Source organism: Hydra vulgaris, chromosome 04, assembly GCF_038396675.1.
Source record: "Hydra vulgaris chromosome 04, alternate assembly HydraT2T_AEP".
Lineage (NCBI taxonomy): Eukaryota > Metazoa > Cnidaria > Hydrozoa > Anthoathecata > Hydridae > Hydra > Hydra vulgaris.
In genome coordinates, this window is record NC_088923.1 from 21696594 (window position 1) to 21719344 (window position 22751).

The following is a 22751-nucleotide window of genomic DNA, read 5'->3' on the forward strand; positions in this document are numbered from 1 at the left end:
CACTCTTACCCTCCTTTTCCCAGACCCATACGCAGGGGGAGGGGGTGTGGTGCGTAGGTCCCTCCCCCTCCCCCCACACCCACAATATTCGGAAGGTCCACATTTTATATAATATTAAATTTTTTATAGGAAAAATTGCACCTTTGACTGCATACAGCATACGTTTTTCGTTTCGTATTGATTAGATTTTTCTATTCTACGGTACTATACACTATTGACGTCGCTAAGTCTTGTCGTTATGAACACTATAATGTCTTCATTAACGTTCGTACGATTTTTTTTGACAACGGTTTTGCTTTTAGTTTCGCGTTTGCTTATTACCGCAACCAGGTGCTATCGTAGATTAATTAATTTGTTTTCTTTAAGTTCTCTTTATATATTACACTTTTAATATTATACGTTTCGATTACCACATCAATTATTTCTCATCCAAGATAGTAAGATTTTTTTATTTATTCCGTATATTTTCATTTTTTATTATTGCAAATATTGTTTATTATTATGTATGTTATTGTTGGACACAATGATAACTAATATTTTATGTTGCTTTAAATTGTTTTTTGCGTTATTGTGTATGATATATATATATCCTGTACATCCACATTTTTTCTAAAATTACTGGTGTTGCACACATTTTTATCTGATAATATATTTTCATTTTTATATTTACATTGCTATTCTTAGTATATGATATATTTATAATTTCATTTTTTAAAAATTTACATAGTTATTATTATGAGAAATTGACCATACCCAGTCACTCTTCAAATACTATGGGCGCAAAGAGCAAAATGAAAGAAAACGAATATCAGCAGCTAAAACTTGTCAATCTCTAGATGGATGGTGTACAAAAAAACAAACTGAAAATCATAATCAATCTCTCAATGAAAATGCACCAAATACTAATACCGCAATTTCTAAACAACATGATTCTATTGATAGTCCTCCCGCTAAAATATCTCGTACTACCAAACAATCAGATTCTGAACCTCTCGCTTTCACCAATGATGTTGGTAAAATATTGAATGCTACAATGAATTATGAAGAATTGAGTATGGCGATGAGGACACTCGATGATAGTCAAAAGTTCTTTCTCTTGAACAATCACTTCAAACCACCTATAGAATAAATTTTTCCGTCACAATTTCTTCACAAATGTCAGCGTCAATTCAAGAAACAGCATCAAACAAAAATAAGCCAGTGCAATGCAATGATTTTGTCAGAGACGTTTTGTAATTCAATAAAGAAGCCAAATGAAAACATTGATACTCGTTTCGATGAAGAAAGAAAGATTAACATAGAAAGGAATCGACACATTGTAAAAACAATAGTTGAGGCAATCCTTTTCTGCGGAAGATAGTGCATTGCTCTGAGAGGTGATCAAGAAGCACCATGATTCAATTTCTACAAGACGTCAGTCTCGATTTAAAAAACATTCGTGGTCAAGGATATGATGGAGCTGCAAATATGTCCAGTGATAATGTAGGTGTTCAGAGAAAGATAAAGAATGAGTCTCCAAAGGCTGTATATGTCCACTGCAGTGGACATTGTCTTAATCTTGTTATAGCCCATTCTTGTTGTCTTCCAAATACAAGAAATACCATTGCCAAACTGAAGAACTGTTGTCTGTTTTTCCTTGCCAGTCCAAAGCACGAGAGTCTTCAGCAATCAATCATCATGAAGGCATTACCAGACATTTCCAAACCCAGAAAAGGTCTCATTGACCTATGCAGAACAAGTTGGTCTTCAGGGCATGACTCATACAGACATTTTTATCAAGCATACTGTTATGTAATTATCGTTCTGGAATATATTGCGTATGGTGCGAATAAAGATGCTTGCGGAGAAGATTTCACAAATGTTACATGGGATACAACATCCAGAGACAATGTCAATTCACTGGTGACAAGTCTTACGTCTTTTGACTTTATTATAAGTTTCTTGACTATGTACCAATTCCTGCCACATTTGGAAGGAACAACTGTGAAATTACAAGGCCGCACTGTGGATATTGTCATGGCATATCATGAAATTGCTGAGGTGAAATCTGTTTATGGAGACATTTTAAGAAACATGGCCAAAGAATTTTCGCGTGTCTACACCCAAGCCGAACGAATGGCACGTTCTGTCAACACCGAGCCAACAAAGCCAAGGACTATTGGACGTCAAATAATGCGCAACAATGCTCCTTCGATTAATCCTGAGGAGTATTATCGACGAAATCTCGCCATTCCATTCCTTAAACACATAAGCTCAGAGTTAGAGAGTCAATTTTCTGACCTTTCCATCCTCTCCTCTAAACTGTTGGGGCTTGTACCATCTACTCTCTGTGAAGAGGTAGGAGCATCTCTTCAAAATGTTGTCGAACTTTTTTTTTTGCAGAAGACTTACCATTTGCTGATTTGTTTCCCCAAGTGTTGTTTCGATGGAAGCATCGTTTCCAAAACAAACCTACGGAAGAATGTCCTTCAACTGCAGCGCAAGCATTAAAAGAATGCGACGAAGAGTTATTCCCAAACATTTTCACTCATTTTCTAAAAATTTATTATTCAATCCCAGCGACTAGTTGCGAATGCGAACGTAGTGCTAGTGCATTGCGCAGGCTCCATACATATTCGAGAGCAAGTATGAAGTTAGAAAGACTCTCTGCACTTGCATTAATGCATATCCACCAAGGTAAAGTCATCGACAAAGAGAAAATTGTTGATATATTTTCACAAAAATATCCTCGGCGTCTACAACTACGATCTGTTTTGACTGAAATTATTTGACTTCACACAAATTCAGTGTTGGTGCTTATTAAGCTTGTGTGTCATTATAAAGTTTATATTTGTGTATTATTTTAAAAGCAATATATTTGATATGTTGTAAAAATGGTCCACTTTTTCAAATTTTGCACCCTCCCACTAAAAATTCTGCGTACGGGCCTGATTTTCCCTTGTAATTTTTATAGAATAACAACTTATGTATAACATAAGTTGTTATACTATAAAAAGTTCGCATAACTCAGTAATAAAAAGCTAATTTTTCATGTTTTATAAAAGCGCAAGCCCTATAAAAAAAACCATTTCCCGCATGGGTTCTTTTTTTATTTGTTCTTTTCTTAAACATTTTAGTAAATCGTTGTGCAATAAAATCGTTAACATAACAGTAATAAAATCATACAATAAAAGATAAAATACTTATACAGGCATTTTAGTTTTATAAAAAAAACGCGGAGACTCGCAGACGACCATCAGGTCTTGTCATAGAGAACCTCTCGTAATTAACAATCTCAATAAATCACAAACCAAATATAGTTGTATATCCCTATAAAAAATTGACAGCATAAATACATCAGATAATACATTAAGTTATTAAAGGTTAAAAAATATATTATCAAGAGACAAAATAATTTCTTTAAGCTTATTCTTAAATGAGAGGTAACCATTCCAGAGATAAATCAAAAAACTATTTTATTCCAATGCTCCACGAAATGCAAAATTTGTTTTTCCAAAATAAGTTTGATAAATTTTTGCCTAATTAAACTGTTATTTCTCAAGTTGTTTTTATTTTTATTTTTCGAGGTATATAAATTATGGCAAGAAACTGGGGAGGAGTTAGTTTTACATTTGTACGTAAAACAAATAGTATTAAAAACATTAAGCTGATATAATTTTTAAAAGTTAATATCTTAGATTAGCTTTTATAAAATTTAATTAAGTTGAAACATCTGGTATAGTATGTAAACTTATCCTCTTTCTTATAATAAATTACAATATTTCTAGGGGTTATATATACCCTCGTTATTCAAGTAGTATAAAAAACAAAAAAGAACACATTACATTGAAGATTTATTATTTGTTTGTTTTTTTAACGGTTTTTTATGACTTGAATAACGAGGGTACATATAACCCCTATATATAATGTTGTTCTGGAAATTTGTTGGAAACTTCGTAAGATGTTAAAGACGACGATATCGGAAATCACATATCCATGTGGAATGGATTTTTCCACGTGATTACCATATAGAAGTTTGTAACATTAAACTCATAGGGGGTATTATGCATGGGTTATGCATGGGAATCATAAGTTACAAACCCATATATGGGTAATACTGCAGTTAAGTGGCGTAAAATAATTTTTAATTTTCGCTTGATAAAACTCTGCGATGGTGAAAAGGAAAAAAATTAATCTGAAAGTGACGTTGCAAAACGTCAAAGAAAACCACATTCCGAAATATAAAAAAATTCGAAAAGTATAAAAGAAAAGTAAAGCCTCATACAAAAGATAAGTAAAAGTAATAGTCAGTGTTAAATTTTCTTATTTTTTTATTTCTATTCATATATATTATATACGTATTAAATTTATATATACAAAAATTAATTTTATTAATTAATTCTGCACTGAATAAATTGTTTATATTAAGTAAATATTTATTCTTAGTTAACATGGTAAATATTTGTTTAGATGGCTATGCAACGTGTTGGTCGTGCGAAACCAAGTGCTCCAACAACTATTGTTGCTGAAGATGAAATCCTGGCTGAACCACGTGTGTTGCAAGAAAATTGGTGTTTAATGGAGCTTGGTTACTCTATTAAACAAACATTCCAGGGGCGGATCCAGCATTTTTTAGTGTTTGAGAAACACCAAACATTTATACATTTATACTTATGTCAAATAAGATTGCTAAACAAAAAATTGCGATGATTGGAGCCTGGGAACAAAAAAGCCCTAAAATTTGGCCACAACTACGTTTGGGGTAGTTGTGGCCAAAATTTTAGGGCTTTTTTGTTCCCAGACTTCAATCATCGCAATTTTTTGCAAAGCATCCTTATTTGACATAAGTACAAATATATAAATGTTTGGAGTTTGTTCCATGTCTGGAAGTTAATTATCTCAAGTAACAAAAAAAGCTGGATCCACCCCTGCATTATCTGCTTTATAGTGGCTAGCAAAGCGCGGATTGATAAAAAATAGTATGTACTTGTGATACGTGCCAACGTCAGTTTGGGTTAAATGCAAATCAAGTCGGAGTATGTTACAGAGCAATATACAACATGAAGCCTGTATGAATGACGCTAGCCATACATTAGGTGATTGGGGAAACTTTTGCTGAGATGTCTGCGAAGTTTACCTGAAAACAAATCCAACAATGATAGGGGGTATTAACGCTGTCGGGGCACCAATTGTAGTCGAAATTGACGAATCTAAATTCTTTCACCGTAAATACCATTGTGGGCAGTGGTGCCCAGGTCATTGGGTATTTAGTGGAATCAAAAGAGAGTCACGCAAGTGTTTCTTAGTTGAAGTTCCCAATCGGAATGCACAAACTCTCAAAAACCTTATAGAAAGGTTTATTTTGCCAGGAAGTCATATCGTTTCCGATGGCTGGGCTTCTTATGCTGGTTTAAATAACCGCCAAGATGGTATATATTCTCATTCAGTTGTCGTGCATGAACGCAATTTTGTTAATCCCCTTGATAGCGATGTTCATACACAAAATGTCGAAAACCTTTGGGTGCGTGTCAAACAAACACTTCGACAGCAGTTTGGTACGCGTAAAGCCTTGTTTATATAACATCTTCATGAATTTATCTGGCGTCAAACATTTAAAGAGTTTCCAATATTTTTGGCGTTTCTATCATGTGTGTCTCGTCAGTATCCTCTGTAGTTGATAAATAAAATTTTTAAATTATTATTTTCAATTATTTTTTAAAATATATTTGCAAGAACAATAATTGTAGTATTCTATATTCTATAATTGTTATAAGAAATTTGTCTAAAAGAAACTTTTTTTTTTCGTAAGTTTTTGTTTACATTTGACGTAATATATATAAATTGCATATTTTTTTCAAATACAAACAAGGCTTCTAAAAGAAGATCAAATGATCTTATCGTCAGAAGCCTTTTACAAAACAGAGTACGTAAAGTATTATAAAAACGCCTTTTTACAATAAGAGAACGTAAAAAATTAACATAAAAATATTAAAATAGCACTTAGATAAATAGAAACAAATTGTCAACAAGTATAAAACAAAAATTAAACATACATTTCAAAATTATTATATATCATAAGACAAATTAAGAATATTCTACACTATTTTTAATAGAGAATATGAGATCTTTTAATTTAATTTTAAAAACAGAATAAGTTAGGGGTAAGCCGATGTTAGGCAAAATAATTTTGTTCCAGAGATGAGCTGCACGATAAGTGATACAGAATTGATTGAATTTTGTTCGACAGAGTGGTTCATTTAAATAGTTATTATTCCTCATGTTAAACTTGCTTAAAGGTTTCAAAATAAAAAGGTCTTTAAAAATTAAAGGAGACAAATCATACTTCCACATATAAACAAAAGATAAATTTTTATATACGTTTAGTTTATAAATATCGAGGATTTTCATTTGATTGAAAAATATTGAGGAATTTGAAAACCGATCCGCAAAATTATTTACACGGATCGCATGTTTCTGACGGCGATGGAGACATTGTAACTTGGTTTGATCAGTACTACCCCAGGCAATAATTCAATAACTTATATAACTATGAATAAAAGAATAATAAAGTTTAGTTAAATTATTTTTTATCTAAATCAGTACGCGCCTTATATAGAATTCCAATACTTTTTGAAACTGTCGAGAAGACATAGTTAATATGATGTTTCCATATGATTTTCTCGTCAATGAAAACCCCCAGGTATTTAGTTACAGAATCTCTTTTTATTTCATTATGGTCAATAAAAATTTTTGGTAAATTTTGGGGTAGAGAACGTTTTTTGGAGAGCGGCTGGAAAAAAATCAATTTTGTTTTGTTTACATTTAATGTTAATTTGTTACTTTTAAACCATTTAGATATGTTTTGAAGTTCTTTGTTCGTAACGGAGAATAGAAGGTAGATGCCACTGTTAGAGAGAAATAAGTTTGTGTCATCAGCAAACATAATACTTAGAAGATTTGATGCTTTATGGAAGTCGTTGATATATATTAAAAACAAAAGAGGGCCTAAGATGGAACCTTGCGGAACACCACAGGAAACATTTAAAAACTGTGCATGATTAAGTTCATTACAAGAAACAAATTGTTTTCTGTTGGATAAATAACTTTGAAACCATTTACTAGCTCTTTTATTTATTCCGTAATAATTAAGTTTATAAAGCAAAATATCATGATCCACAGTATCAAATGCTTTTGAAAGATCGATAAAAATTCCTAATGTAAATTGAGATTTTATAAAAGAATTGGAAATCTCACGTACCAACTGAATAATTGCATGCTCGGTTGAGTTATTCTTATTAAAGCCAAACTGATTGTTGTATAATAAATTATTTAAACTAAAATAATTAAATACTCTATTGAACATGATTCTTTCTAGTATTTTTGAAAATATAGATAAGATAGAGATAGGCCGGTAATTACTAATGTCAGATTTGTCACCACCTTTAAATAGTGGAATAACTTTAGCAATTTTCAATTGATCAGGAAAGACTCCTTGTTTGATTGATGATTTAAAGACTTTAAAAAGAATATATTTTAATTGTTCAAAGCAATCTAAAATTATGTTACCATTGATTTCGTCCGGTCCAACTGCTTTATTTATTTTTAGTGTTTTAAAGGCTTTTTCGAACTCAGCAAATAGTAACTCTTTAGATAACTCATCCGAGTGAATGCAATTATCCATCGGTACTAGAAAATCTTTAAATGATGCTTCAGTGTTAGGAATTAATTTAGAAAGTTTAGGGCCAATTTCAACAAAGAATTTGTTAAATTCGTGAGCTATTGTTTGAGAATTAATTATATTATTGTTATCTACTTTGATCATGTGTGGCAGGGAACCTAAGCACGGTTTTGATTTACCGATAATTTCTTTTATTATTTCCCAGGAGCGTTTACAAGTATTTTTGGCTTTATTGAGAATTTTAGAATAGCAATGTTTTTTTAAGTTTTTTCGAACTAAAATTATCGAACTAAAAACAAACTAAAATTATACAACCATAAAATATAAAAATTAAAATTTTTTTGCATAATTAATAATGTAATAAGTAAATATTAACAATATAAATGATAAAATAATTAAATATCAACAATAAAAACAAAAAACAAAATTATTAAACCAAAACGTATTTAAAAGATAACTACTTTGAAATTTATCTACTTTGGTTTTTATAATTATCATTAATTTTAAATATTTGTTCTGAAAAGAATATAATAATAAAAAGTCCTCCGATAGTTTGGGGGCAAGAAAATGAGAAAAATGCATTGACTTTATATGCACAAATTTATTCAGACTACAATAAATCTCATAATTCTGTGCCACTTTCTGAGATTGTTGTCCATCAAAATTTGAAAGTTGAAAAATTAGGACTTTGTATAGACTATGAAAAACCATGGTATGCAGCATCTCATGATGCTTCTGTTTATTGCACTTGTTGTGGGGATGGTGTTTTGGAAATTAAATGTCCTTACATTTTAAAAGATAAATCTTTGAAGGAAGAAATAATGAAAGATGTTTTTTATGTTGGTGTAAATACAGATGGGGAATATTTTTTACAAAAACAGCACAAATATTTTTTCCAGGTTTAGCTTGAAATGAGAGTTACTGGAGTTAGTTATTGTGATTTTATGGTATGGACACCCAGTGAGTTTATAGTTTTACGTATTGAACCTGACAGCAGTTTTATCGAATCTGTGTTAAATAAATGTGATATTTTTTGGAATACGTTTATTTTGAGGGAATTAGTAACAAGAGAAGTTGAATCAGGAGTGAAGTTACCCACCTTTATATCAAATGAAACTATCAATGAAGATGATAATGTGTTTTTTATTTGTAAATCTAAAAGGTCAGAAAATGACGATACAATGGTAGGCTGTGATTTATATGATAACTGGTTTCATCTTAAATGTATATCTTTAAAATCAGTGCCAAGATCGAATGTATGGTATTGCAATAGCTGTAAATACAAGAAAAAGTCTGCAAATAAAAAAGTAATAAATATTTTTTATAGTTTTAGCAAGCAAAAAAACTTTTTTACTATTTCATTTTTTAACTATTTTTTTAGAAACTAACACAGTAATGGGGCAATGCGAATGCTGAGAAATGAAATGAAAAAAGCATCATTTTGCTGAAACAACGATTATCAAATTTTAGAATAACAGCTATTTTCATAGCCACATATTTTTAAAAACATAAAGGCATATGATTCAATATCGAAAAAACTATTACAGTTTAGCTTTAATTATCTCGATTAATTATATTTGAGATTGCGGAGAATATGCAGTATAAGAGTTTAACTATCTGATCGATAGAAAGAAGTTGATGCTGATACAATTTTTCCGGCGTTACAAATACGACGATATTTTTACTTTAGGTTAAGCGGTTTCCTTTTATAAAGTTGTCATTTCATGTTTTTTCTTTATTTTAAACAGTATTTTATGCTAAAACAAGACTTTACCGTATTTTATGTTTATATTTTTCCGCAAATTTTTTATTTTTTCAAACTGATTTATATCTATTTTAGACAAACTACACTGTTAAGTGTGAGATGTAAAATGAGAGTAAAATCTTCTCTAAAACATAAAGTTTCGTAAAACTGTGTAATCTTGAAGTTCACCTTTACTGAAATTGTACGAACCGATTAATTTATTGAAAAATCGTGTTAACGGGTTATTAAATTTTTGACGAAGCCGTTCGGAAATATTTCCAAAAAATTTTTATACTTTTTTAGCGGATTCAACTACCTAAAAATATTTAATGCTATGCTAAGACTATATTGAAAGCAGATAGCTTATTGGTATAACCAATACTTTACCGTACCTAGAAATATAAAACTGCAAATTAGACAATCTAATTTGCAGTTTTACATTTAATAATAAATTTACTTTTATACTTTATTTTGGCTCCGGTCGATATTTTTTTGCCTTTATACTTATATTTTGTAAAAAACACTGTAAAGCTTATTTTAATTAATAATTAAATAAAAAAATTAAACAAATTTGACTCAGGGCATGTGTAAATTCATAACATAAATGTCGCAAGTTTATTTACCGAAAAAAAGTTTCAATAGGTTAGTCTGAAAAGCTCGTTTTCAGACTAACCTATTTGAAGCTAAATTTGCCTTAAATAACATACAAAAATGGACTTTATAGTATCCGTTTTAATTAGTGAAACTACTTACTTACAGAGACGTTAAAATCTAAGGCTGGAGCTAAACTATGCGTAGTCCATTTTTAATTACGAACTACAAACCTATTTTCCGTAAAAAAAATATTTAAATGAATAAATTGGAAAAATCTTTGAGAAATGCAAGTAAAATCCTCCTGCTTAGATCGTCCGGACTAATCTATATGCGGGATAAGAATACGTACCATGTAATACCAAAAGACCAATTCTTTTGCTCTTATTTTTTATTTGCTCCCTCTTTTTTATGGGTCTTTAAACCAGCCCGGGCCCAAACACACATAGATCATCCACACCATATTTTAAAAATCCGGAAAATTGTTTGGGTAAAATATCCGGAAAAAATCTGAAATATATTTTTTCTTTTACTTTTATCCGAGTTGTTTCTAATTTTTTTTCAAACTATTTCTTAGTTTTGTGTGAGCGATAAGTGAAAAAGCTTAAAAAAAGTAATATATTGCAAAAATATATGCCTAAACTTGAATGTACGGAAAACGTTTTGGATATGCTGAAAAACTAAAAGTTGAGAAAATATCCGGAATTCCGGAAATATCCGGAAAAAGATAATCCCTAACAACACACCGCATGCTCTACCCCCTCCCTTCACAACGGCCTTGCTTATTTAATGTAAACAATTCTCTACGTCAAATAATGCTTTTATTGAGATATGAGGCTATAAAAATAGCCGTTTTAAGAAAAATTAGGATGAAATATCTTTATTGAACACAATTCTTTCCCCAAGTTTGTTGAAGCAGCATAAACTGTTACAATTTTGTCACAATTAGAAAGAGTAACTGAGGTAGCTTCATCAGTTATGTTTTTAACAGTTCGCAAAGGCAATACACCTTGAAGAATGGTGTAACGATTTTTTAACAGCCCAATAACTCTTTCTATATGAATCCTTACAGATGATATTTTGCGAGATGTTTCTACCTCTGAAGCAGAGAGTTGTGCTTTACCCTTTGTAAAGGCTGGATTAATTAACACAGAGCAACTTCCAGCTGCAAAATCGTCTTGTAAAGTAAAGCCTCTATCTGATAAGATTTGATCAACTGGCATATGAAACTTGCTAGATGTAAACTCTGATTCTCGAGTTTTTTGATTATCTGAAGCTCTCCCGCCATAACATTTGGAAATAAAATTAATTGCTCCAAGAGGTGTGCATGAGATAAGACATTTAATTGTACAATGTTTTTTATATTGGCTGTAAAATTGTGCTCTTGCCATAAGAGATGACGGTGATTCCACAAAAACTCAAAACAATCAATAATTGATGTTAGTCTTGGGAATTTTTTCTTGAAAACAGGAGGGATTGTTTCATATATATGATCTCGATCTTGCATTTTTATTAAAAATTTTAATTTTACATACATAATGTCAATCCATTTCCAAAAGTTATCCAATGCAGTAGTTTTTTTAAAGTCAAACATAAATGATAACATGTCAAAGCTAATGTTGTGCCTTAACTTTACTAAGCAGAAAACAATTTGATCTGCCGAACCCAATTTTTTTAACAAATTTTTTTGAGCTCCTTTGCATAGAAAAAACAACACATTTTCTAATACTGGAAGACTAACTCCAGTAAGCATATTGCACTTATCAGGATGGGCTAGAATTTTATTTATTCCTAAACTGCAGTTACTATCTTTTATTGACATCCACTTTGACATAAATCTCTTTCTTTTTTTTTTTTTTTTTTGTTATTTCACCTTCCCAAGGCCCAGAAGGCCACTACAGATGAGGAGGCTACTTAATTGTGGTTATAACCCTCTCTCAACTCTATAACTCCGAAACACGAACCTTGACGAACAAGACCGCTGCGCGGAGAAACAAGGTGAGCGCGGTACTACCAGGGACGTGGTGGGGATCGAACTCGGAACCTCTCGCTTATGAAGCGAGCGCTCTACCACTACACCACTACCGCAATTCTAATCGAAGGTTATTTATTTCAATATATAATTGTTGTCTTTCCGAAGTTGTCACATGTCTTCCAATGTCAATTTCAGATTTCTCAATTCAAAAGACTATTGGTTGAACTTTGCTGAATATCTATGTTTACCGCAACACTCTTTTCTTTAAAATAGAAAAAAATACATAAAATATTTTGTATACTTATATTGTGTTTAAATTACTTTTAAATAATCAATACCTTCTATATAATTCTTACTAGAATCTTGGACTGGAACATCTTCATTAAATAAAGGAGCACTGAATTCTGAAAAATATTTAAAATTTTTTTACGACTTTTGCAAATAAAAGATAATAGCAAACAGTAAACAAAATCAAAAATCAAAAAAGATAAATTAATTTTAAGTTAAAAGTAACTGATACCTTGTTTATTTACAGTGCTGGAACATTGTTCTAAATTAACTTTGTTATGTAGAGATTTACTAATGTCTGGAAAAATATATTTCAAAAAACTATACAACAATCTAAAATGCAAAAAGAAAAAAAAAATTAAATAAAAATTAATTAATACCATGACTATAACTGGAAGATTGTTCTAAAACATTTTTGGAGCATACAAGAGCAATGACATCAGATTGTTGCAAACACCCTTCAGTACTAACTTGGATATCATTTTCTGCTAAATATAAAATAAATTTCTTTATTTTATGAAAATTTACTGGAGTAGTTTTAAAACCTTTAAAGGTTTTAAAACTACTCCAGTAAATCTTAAAGTTTTTCAATTTTTTAAAATTGTAAAGCTTTACAACCTCTATTATAAATGACAATGAATATCATTATTGTTTATATACAACAATTTAAATCAAAAATAACTAAATTAAATAATTCGTTTTTCACTTACTTTCATTAATTATCCTCTTTTTTTCGATAACAAAATCAACTTCGTCACTTATTGATTGAGCAAATAGTTTTAATTTTTTGCATGCAGAAACACTTATTTCTGAAAGAAAATTGAAAAGTTCAACAATGTCAAAGTAATTTAAAAGAGTGACTCGAAGCAGAAAATAATATTTACTTTGTCTATTTATCCTCCTATTGACTCGGTTAATTATGCTACTATTGACATTTCTTTGAGGAGAACTTATTGTTGCAGTATTAAAAACTGAAGGAACTGAGTCCAGATGTTTCTCAAAGAGTTCTCTTTTACCTAAAATTTTTAAACAAGTTGTATTTATTGAAATTTACTTAGTGTATATAACAAAAAGTTTAAGAAATGCTGTTTACCAGTAATAAAGTGCGCTGAACAAACATAAACATTCGAAGATTTAGGAGACCACAGTTTGCTCGACGAAGTGCTATCTGCAGCACGATTTATCGCATTTAACCATTTTCTTCTAACCGTTTCATTCTTAGGAATGCGATAAATTTAAGTTCTTTATTTTTTTTTACAATTATTTGTGCAACCTACAACACAACAACTCCTTGGCATCTTTTTGTCATAAAAAACAGTTATAACGCTATTTGATATTTGTGTTTGTTTTCCCTCCATTCAAGATGGTTAATTTATTTCGCAATTTAGCGTAACGTCACGCCGACTAGATGGATGGATGATTTGAATTAATATTAATATACAATAATTCATCGTTTGGTTTTTTGAAAGGCTTGTATGAATTTTCAGAGAGGTTATATTTTTGGTTCTCCATACTCGAAAATAAAAATGAATGTACATTTATTTAATTTGACATTAATGATTTTTACCCCTCAATAACAGCAGATATTTTAGATAAAACAATTGATTTTGCAAAAAGCCACACAGTTATTCCTGAAGAAACAATTCGTATAATAAAACATTGTAGAAAAAATTTTAATAAGGAAACTTGGAAAAAGAAAAACATACATGACTGCTGTGATGTAACAATGTAATTAAGTATGACATCAAGAAAGTTCACAGTTTTTAGATTTATGTTTATTTTGATTGGAAAACCAATATTTTTAAGAACTGTTAAATATCTCTTCTAATTCTATCAAGCCAAATTTTTTATGCAATACTATTTATTCAATACTATTTATTGCTGCATCATTACTGCAGTAATGATGCAGCAATAATTTGTGAATTTATTGGACTGTATCTTTTAGATTTGTTAAGTAAAATAGTTAATATAAATGATTTAGGCCTTTATCGGGACTATGGTTAAATAGTATTGCATAAAAAATTTGGCTTGATAGAATTAGAAGAGATATTTAACAGTTCTTAAAAATATTGGTTTTCCAATCAAAATAAACATAAATCTAAAAACTGTGAACTTTCTTGATGTCATACTTAACCTCTTTGAAAACTCATATAAGCCTTCCAAAAAACTAAGCGATGAATTATTGTATATTAATATTAACTCAAATCATCCACCCCAATTTCTAAAACAAATCCTGATTTCAATTAACAACAGGCTAAACCAAAGCTCCTCTAATGAAAATGTATTCAATTCCTCTGAACGAATATTTATAGATACCCTTAAAAAAGTGGTTTTGAAAATTTTAAACTAAAATTTGACCCTGAAAAAAAGAATACAAAAAAGCAAAGTACTACTAGAAATATAATTTGGTTTAACCCCTATATAGCAAAAATGTTTCCACTAACAAAGAAAAAGCATTTTCCTTCCTCTAATAAATTACATAAAATTTTTAATCGAAATACAATAAAAGTTAGCTACTGTTGCACATAAAATATGGAAAGAATTGTAAAAGGTCACTAATGCTTTGTTAAACAAAAAAGAAATCCTAAATGAAAAAACAAAAAATTGTAGTTGTAAACAAAAAAACAACTATCCAATGAGTGGAAGTTGTTTATCAAAAAATGTGGTCTATAAAAATGTTGTTTCCTCTAAGAATGTACCTGATAAACAATATATTGGCATAACAGAGGGTGAATGGAAAAAACATTTTGCCAATCATAATCAATCCTTTAAAAATAAAAAGTATTCAAAAGACACCATGCTATCAAAATATATATATATGAATTAAAAGATAAAATATTGATGATTTTATACTGAATTGGTCCATCCTTAAAACAGCACCTACGTATAACAATTTTTTCAAAATATGCACACTATGCCTACAAGAAAAATTTAAAATAATTACACATGCAAACCAAGAATGTTTATTAAACAAAAAATTGGAATTGATTTCTAAATGCAGTCACGAAAATAAGTTTCTCCAAAAAAACTATAAAAATAAGTGAGCGGTTTTTGCAATAAAGAAACCCACGGTTTCTTTATTTCAAAAAGGATTACATCCTTTTTGCAATAAAGAAACCGTGGGTTGATGGAGGATATGACGACATATTTCATGACAAGCACATCAGATTTGCTAAATAATATATAGTTACAGTTTTTATATTTTTACCAAATTTTAATTTTGCTTATATTAATTTGTTAACTTGATTTTTTTTACTCTGCCTCTGATATGTGGCTACATTAAAAAGTTTTAAAGCAGTTAGAAAAATTTTTAATAAATATTATGTGTCCTATGAAACTATTAAATGATCTAGTTGAAAAATGGGCAACGTTGAAAAAAAAAATAAATAATAAAAGCAACGAAGCAAAATTATTTAGATGCATCTTTTTAAAAAATGGTAAGAAAGTTTGGAGAGAAAACCTTGCTCTAAGAAGAAAGATGGAAACAACAATTCCATACAATTCATACAATTCAGAATTGCAATTTTTAAAGGATCAAATGACAAAGCGTAAAATCTTGGAAACGTCAAACCTTATGTAAAAATAAAAGTTCAAAACAGATGGGACATACATATTCTGTTAAAAAAAAAATGGATAAAGGGGTGGTAGAAGGGGAGGGAAGAAGCGAATCATCTGCCTCCCACCGCTAGCCTTCCTATAGGGGATCGCTATATTAGAAAATACTTTTAAAATTGAATTTTGGCTTAAATTAATTGTTGTAAACAAGAATTTGATAAAACTTGTTACAGAAAGTTCGAGAGATGAAAATATTATTATTAATATTTTTATCTCGAACTTTCTGTGACAAATGGTATATACATAAAATTACTTAAAATTAGAACGTTTCGCCCTTTTCTCCAGGGTCAACCAATGCACTTTTTTGAAAACTTAACTTTCCAACCAATTCCAAATAAATATTTAGGCCTTTTAGAGTTCATAGAAAAAAAATTAGCGTTTTATTTCAATGTTTAAAGTCCTCGCTTTTTGGTTAAAAAGTGGGGGTATATATATATATAAACTAGGCCTCATAAAATGAACATGATGAGCCAAACAAGCTGCTTCTCTAAACAGCTTTTTATGAGAGCTTTCGATTTTTGGGCAAACTATCTGTTAATTTATTAAATAAATTGCTTATTAAATACAAAATTTAGTTTTACTCTAGTTACAAGAATTTGCTTTTAATGATAATGCTACCTGTATATATCGACTGTATAGAGCACAAACGTTGTATGTCCACATTTTTATGAAATCAATGTTTTACTATATTCTTATTGGCAGTAACATAAGCTTGTAGAGGACATTTGTAATATGTCCACAAGTGATATCCATCATTAGATATAACACAAAACACATAATACTTTGCTATATTTTACAAATGGTTTTGAAAATTGAAATCCGTTTTTCTCCATATTTTGGTTTTTGGACATACTACGTTTGTGCTCTATACAGTCGATATGCATAACGAGCGTCGTTTATTGAGCCGCGAAAATAATCTAACGTTATTTAGTATAATTTATTTGTTAATATCTGTTTAATAATTGTCAACTGAGATTTCTCGAGGTTTTGCTTATTAATTATTGAACATGAAATAAACTTCGAGTTATTAAGATTAGATCTAAGTTATTTTGATCTTTTCTAAGAAAACAAAAAAAAAAAAAATTTGAAGAAACTCTATTTTTAATATACAGTGGTGGCTCAAAAAATTAGAGCCACCCAACATTTTTACAAATTTTCATATTCTGAAGCTGATTTTCCCTATATTTTGTAATGAGTTAAATTTACAACTATTTATTTTGGGAATATAGGATATAAATAATAGTAAATGACAAAAATATAGAAGTGTAACGTATATTTAGGAAAAATAAATAAGATATACAAAATATTGTACACAAAATCACTAATACTTAGTGTGGCCACCTTTTGCAGCAATTACGGCTTCAACTCTTCTGGTCATACTTTTGATGAGGTTTTGACAATTTTTTTTTATTTCCTCGCTGTGGTGCCAAACATTTATTAATTTTTCAATCAAAGCTCTTTTATTTGTTATAAGATTTTTACTTATATCCCTCTTTAACAATTCCCATAAATTTTCTATAAGATTTAGGTCGGGCGAGTTTCCTGGCCAGGGTAGTACATGGATTTTTTCAGCCTCTAAAAACTTTGTTACAGTTTTTGCCTTATGGCATGGAGCAGAGTCGTGCTGGAAGGTAAATTTCCCATTCGGATACCACTCCATCGCTTGAGGAATCATTCTTTCCTTCAAGACTTGGATGTACTGGTCCTGCCGCATTGTATTTTTTACATTGTATAACCTTCCAGTACCCTGGCTACTAATGACTGACCAGACCATAATTTTTAGCGGGTGCTTCACCCTCTCCACAAGACAATCTTCATTGAACATTTCACCTGTTCTTCTTCGGACGAAATTAGTTTTATCCATTAGAATTTCCAATGTGGGTTCATCTGAGAAGCAAACCTAAAATTTTCAAAATTGGGTTAATATTTTTGATGAAATACTTATATTCTTTTTCTCTAATATGGTATTCGTTTAAATTTTAATGTGTTTATGAAGAGAAACTGGGTACTTACTCTTTCCCAATCATCAGTGGTAAAATGGCGATGATTTTTTAGCCCATTGGAGACGTTTACCCTTAATTGCCTGGGTGAGCCTTGGTTTTTTGGCTGGTCTACAGGCCTTAAACCCCTGCTCCGCCATTGTTCTCCGAAGTGTTGCAAGGGATATTTTTATACCTTCATTGTTTATGATTTCCTTAAGCACTTTTTTCGATTTTCTCCTATTTTCTATCACAATATCCCTTATTTTTCTTTCGGTGCGAGGCGTTGTAATTCGATTTCGTCCACAACTTTTTCTTTTATTCAATTTTAGTGATTGATTATTGTCCAGTTTTCTTTTAATCCTATCGACTGTTGCTCTGGAAACATTCACACACTTGGCAATTTGCCTGTTGGAATGATTTCCACTCAACAAATATCCTTGAATAAGCCCTAGTTTTGTGGGAGAAATATCTTTCTCTTTGCCCATACCTTAAAAACACCAATTATTTTAAAAAATAGCAAAATTTACCTAAATTTGATAAAAAAGTTGTAAAATAATGATAACTTACTTGTAAATAGAATATATAATAAGTGTTGAATAGTAAAATAAACAAATTTTGGTGTAAAAATATAAAATCAACAAATAAAAACCGCCAGAAACACAACTATCGCCCAGTACAACACGTGCTAAAATGTGATATCTTCTGCAATAATACAACTAACTTCACTCTAAACCGTGTTGTCATTGTAAAAGTATGTTCAAAACAAAGTAATTAACAATGCGAAATGACAAAAACTGGACATCCGTATGTATTTTAATTAATTTCACAGTCGAAACTCAAATATTGTCTAAATTTCGAGGTGGCTCTAATTTTTTGAGCCACCACTGTAGGTTGATTAAAGTTATTATGTAGAATTGTATTCAGTATTTATCATATTTATTTTTTCTATTTTCAGAAAATGTTTTAGAACATCAGAAGGATCTGAAAGTTCTGATATTGAAGGAGTCAAGGCGATTTACTTCATAAACTCAAGATACAAAAGATGGCGAGTAAATAGAAAAAGAGCCGGAAAATATTTTAAATATTTATCTTGAATGTATTTATTAATAATTCTTTGAAAATAAATTCATTTTTCAACACGTTTTTTAATTTTAGAGAGTTTCGTTGTTTATGTAGGAAATCTCAAGAAAAGTAAATTTCACATGGGCTATAGGTCATAGGTCGAAAACATCACATGTCAGAGTTCAAAAATGCCACTTATATTTAATCCATATTTTCGCATATTAAAGCATATTTTCGCGTCACGGTAAGGAAGGAGACGTGAACTTCTTGGTTAAATGCACTTCGCGGTGCTCTGTGACAAGACCGTTAGGACTTCTTGGGGCACCTAAAATAAAAAAATTAAAAAAAAAAAAAAATCCCAAATTAAATAAAGTAGCAAATATCACATGAATATAAATCTTTTTAAACGCTTTGAAGATTATTTTTAAACTAATATTTAAGTAATAGACTTTAAAAAAATCGTTATAGAAGCATTCAGACTTTCATTCATCTGGTAACCAATACTTTTATACCTTTCGGAATAAAATAAATGTGGCAATTAAGATCTCTAAAGTATGTGATGTTTTCGCCTATATCTCATCTGCGATTCACCATATAAAAACCATGTGGGACAAAATAATATTCATACATACGGGGAAAAACATCCGCATCCCATATAGAATTTGCCATGTATAACATGTGGGATTTACCACCTATATCTTATGTGAGATTTACCATATGAAGCCCATGTGGGACCAAATAATAATCCTCACATGGGTTACATGCAGAAATAACCACGCGTATCCCATGCGCAATTTTTCACTGGGAGAGGTCATGCACAAAAATTGTTGTCAGCGGCAAAAACCTTCTGCAGAATCTTTTACTATAAGATATGGTTGAAGGGCAAACGTTAATTTCTTTTAAATTAAAAATAGACCTTTGGCTGTTGATCAACAATGACGTCATCAAAAGAAAAGTTTTAAATTTTCCTTCTATTTCAATAATTTTTTTTTGGATTTTCAACAATAGCAGCACAAAAAACTTCACTCTCATCGTAAATCTCCCTTTTTTTCGTCTTATCAAAGACATCTACAATTACTTTGAAAAAGTCTTGACCTCAACTTTATGATTTAAATTCAAAAGGTTTATAAATCTATAACCAGTTAGGAAAAAAATAATTTAATTAAAATAATTAATTAAAAAATCTTCGTATACTTTTGGATATATTACACTGTAATATAGCGTAAAATGTTTTTTAGTTTTTATTTATCGTTATTTTATTTTAACGCAACGTTTTGTTTAACGTTTATTTAACGAGTTACTTTGTTATGTATTTTTATTATTGACATTTTTATTTAAAGGGGCTTGGTGATAAGACAGAACTTGTCTTCTTCTTGCCCCAGCAATGTATTTATATATTTGTATTGCATAAACTTGTAAACTTTTCTTATCGGCGAAATACATAATAATAATAATAATAATAATAATAATAATAATAATAATAATAATAATAACAATAATAACAATAATAATAATAATAATAATAATAATAATAACTTGAAAAAATAAATCATTTATACCCAACAAGATATTCAAATAACAATTATATTCAACCAAAAGCATATTATTCTGCTACTAAGTTCTCGATTGCAATCAGAGGACCTAAATTATGGAACACGTTATTGGATAATGAGTTAAAAAAAAATTCCTTCCCTTGATCAATTTGAAAATAAAAAATAAATAAAATTTTGATAATTGACAACGAACTAGACTTCTTCTGAAACTTTTAAATAGGAGTAATCACTAGTTTTATTTACTTGTTATTTACTTTATTTTTGATCATACTTATTTTTGATTTTAACCTGAATCTTTACCTTTCTTTGATGTTCATGTTTTATCTCATTTTTATTTATTTTTAAATTCAAAATATTAATAAATAAAAGTTTGAAGAAAAAAAAAATTATATACATATAAGAAGTATTTTTTATATTTGCATTTATATATGTATTTTATGCATATATTACATTGTGATAACGGTAATACTTTTTTTCTTGTTATTTATATTCTTGTTTTGAAGGGGCTTGGCGATAAGACGGAATTTGTCTTCTTCTTGCCCCAGCTGTGTATATACATTTTGTGAAAGTCTAATTTTGTAAAAAAATTCTTTATGGCGATGGTATGTGTATCAACTAGTTGTAATGTACATTCATACATTACAACTAGTTTATACACATACCATACTGGAAAGAGATCCAAGCCTCTTTCCATTAAAATATTAGGAACAAATTCAGAAGTGTCATGCATAAATACTTTATCTTTTATTAAAATTTCAAAATTACAGGACAAGTTGTAATACAGCTTTATGTAATTGAAGTAAAAGTAATTGTAGGTGTATAAGACAAAAAAAAAAAAAGGAGATTTACGATGAGAGTGAAGTTTTTATTCTGCTATTGTTGAAAACTTAGTTTAAAATTCTAAATATAAAACATAACTTGTAATTACAAATAAATATAAAATAAAAGCTTGTATTTTATATTCAGAATTTTAAACTCAGTTAATTATAGTGAAAGATCGTAGAGAATCAAGTACATAGATGTTTTGAATTAAATATAATTACTAGACATTCCAAACAACTTTCCAAATGGCAGCTGTATTTTATAGCACGATGAAGCTCCCTACACAGAGCTGTGTTAGTGATAAAAATTTATTTAGGAACAATTGGGTTATCTAGCATAACCCATTTCGCTGGATTATGTTTTCTATTGCACCTTGAAAGCAAAAACATTTTTTTTACTTTGAACATTCGTTTCATCATTCATTCAACGTTTTACTTCAAACATTCGTTTCGTTTAACTGTTTTCCTTGATCATTTAGCGGTTAGAGTTACCGGGATTTTACTGTAACACTAAAATCAAGGAAAAGCTTATAATTGGGTATGACGATGCCATTATGATGCCAAAGTATGACGATAAAATAATAAGTAGAAAGTCAAAAAAAGATTTCATTTCCAATGGAAAATAAACTTTATAGCATTTTTTAAATAATTGATTCTAATATTTTTTACACATCTTAAATTTTTTCGCGCCAAATATAAAACGTCATTTGGCATATTTGTTTACATCCGTTGTTTATACACCACGATAACAAATTATACAAAGCATGGATTACACCTTTTAAAGATGTAATTAAAAAACGTAAGTTGTAATTGAGAAAATTAAAGTTGTAATTGAGAAACGAAGGTATAATTTAGAACATTAAAATTATAATTAAGATATGACGTTCAAATCCCGTAAACGATTAACCTACTGGTGAAACATAATAAACATCCTCTCATTACATCAAATCTGCATTCAATGATCCTCTGCGAGTATCCATCATGAAAACATTTGTTGTTGATATAGCTTCCGTTAAAATTCTAGAGAACCTAGAAGCTAGAGATCCGTGGCCTAATGCCACTAGGCAAGTTTGATAACATTGGTAAGAAAGGAGGCATGAACTTCCCTTCAAATACTCTTCCGCGGTGTTTTGTGATAAGACCGTAAGGGCTTCTTGGGATACTTAAATAAAGTAGAAAAGAATTTTTGATGCGAAATTGCGCCAGAACGAAATGACGATTAAGTGACTAATCGTCATTTCACTCTGGCGCAAACTTTAGGTGTTATATATTAGACAGCTTACATTTGGGTTCGCATCAAAAATTCTTTTTTATTTTATTTACGAGCTCAGCACGTTCAACAACTTGTCATTCGGTGAAGATAAAACGTAATGCTTTCTTTCAACTTGTTCGGTTGTATGTATTTCATGCCGACAAATCGGACAAGTTGGTTCTCGTTGTTTCAGAAGTGTATATAAGCAAAT

General features: G+C 29.9%; 1 protein-coding gene across 1 annotated transcript; it reads left to right on the top strand.

Moving 5' to 3' along the window:
- Positions 1-261: 261 nt before the first annotated feature.
- On the top strand, positions 262-2874 carry LOC136079648 (52 kDa repressor of the inhibitor of the protein kinase-like). The gene is made up of 2 exons (XM_065795779.1): positions 262-437; positions 728-2874. The coding sequence occupies exon 2, from the start codon at positions 1393-1395 to the stop codon at positions 2488-2490; it is 1098 nt and encodes a 365-aa protein (XP_065651851.1). The 5' UTR covers positions 262-437; positions 728-1392; the 3' UTR covers positions 2491-2874.
- Positions 2875-22751: the final 19877 nt, after the last annotated feature.

Coding starts and splice junctions, on each gene's coding strand:
- LOC136079648 (XM_065795779.1), top strand. CDS start 1,393: ATGATTCAATTTCTACAAGACGTCAGTCTCGATTTAAAAAACATTCGT.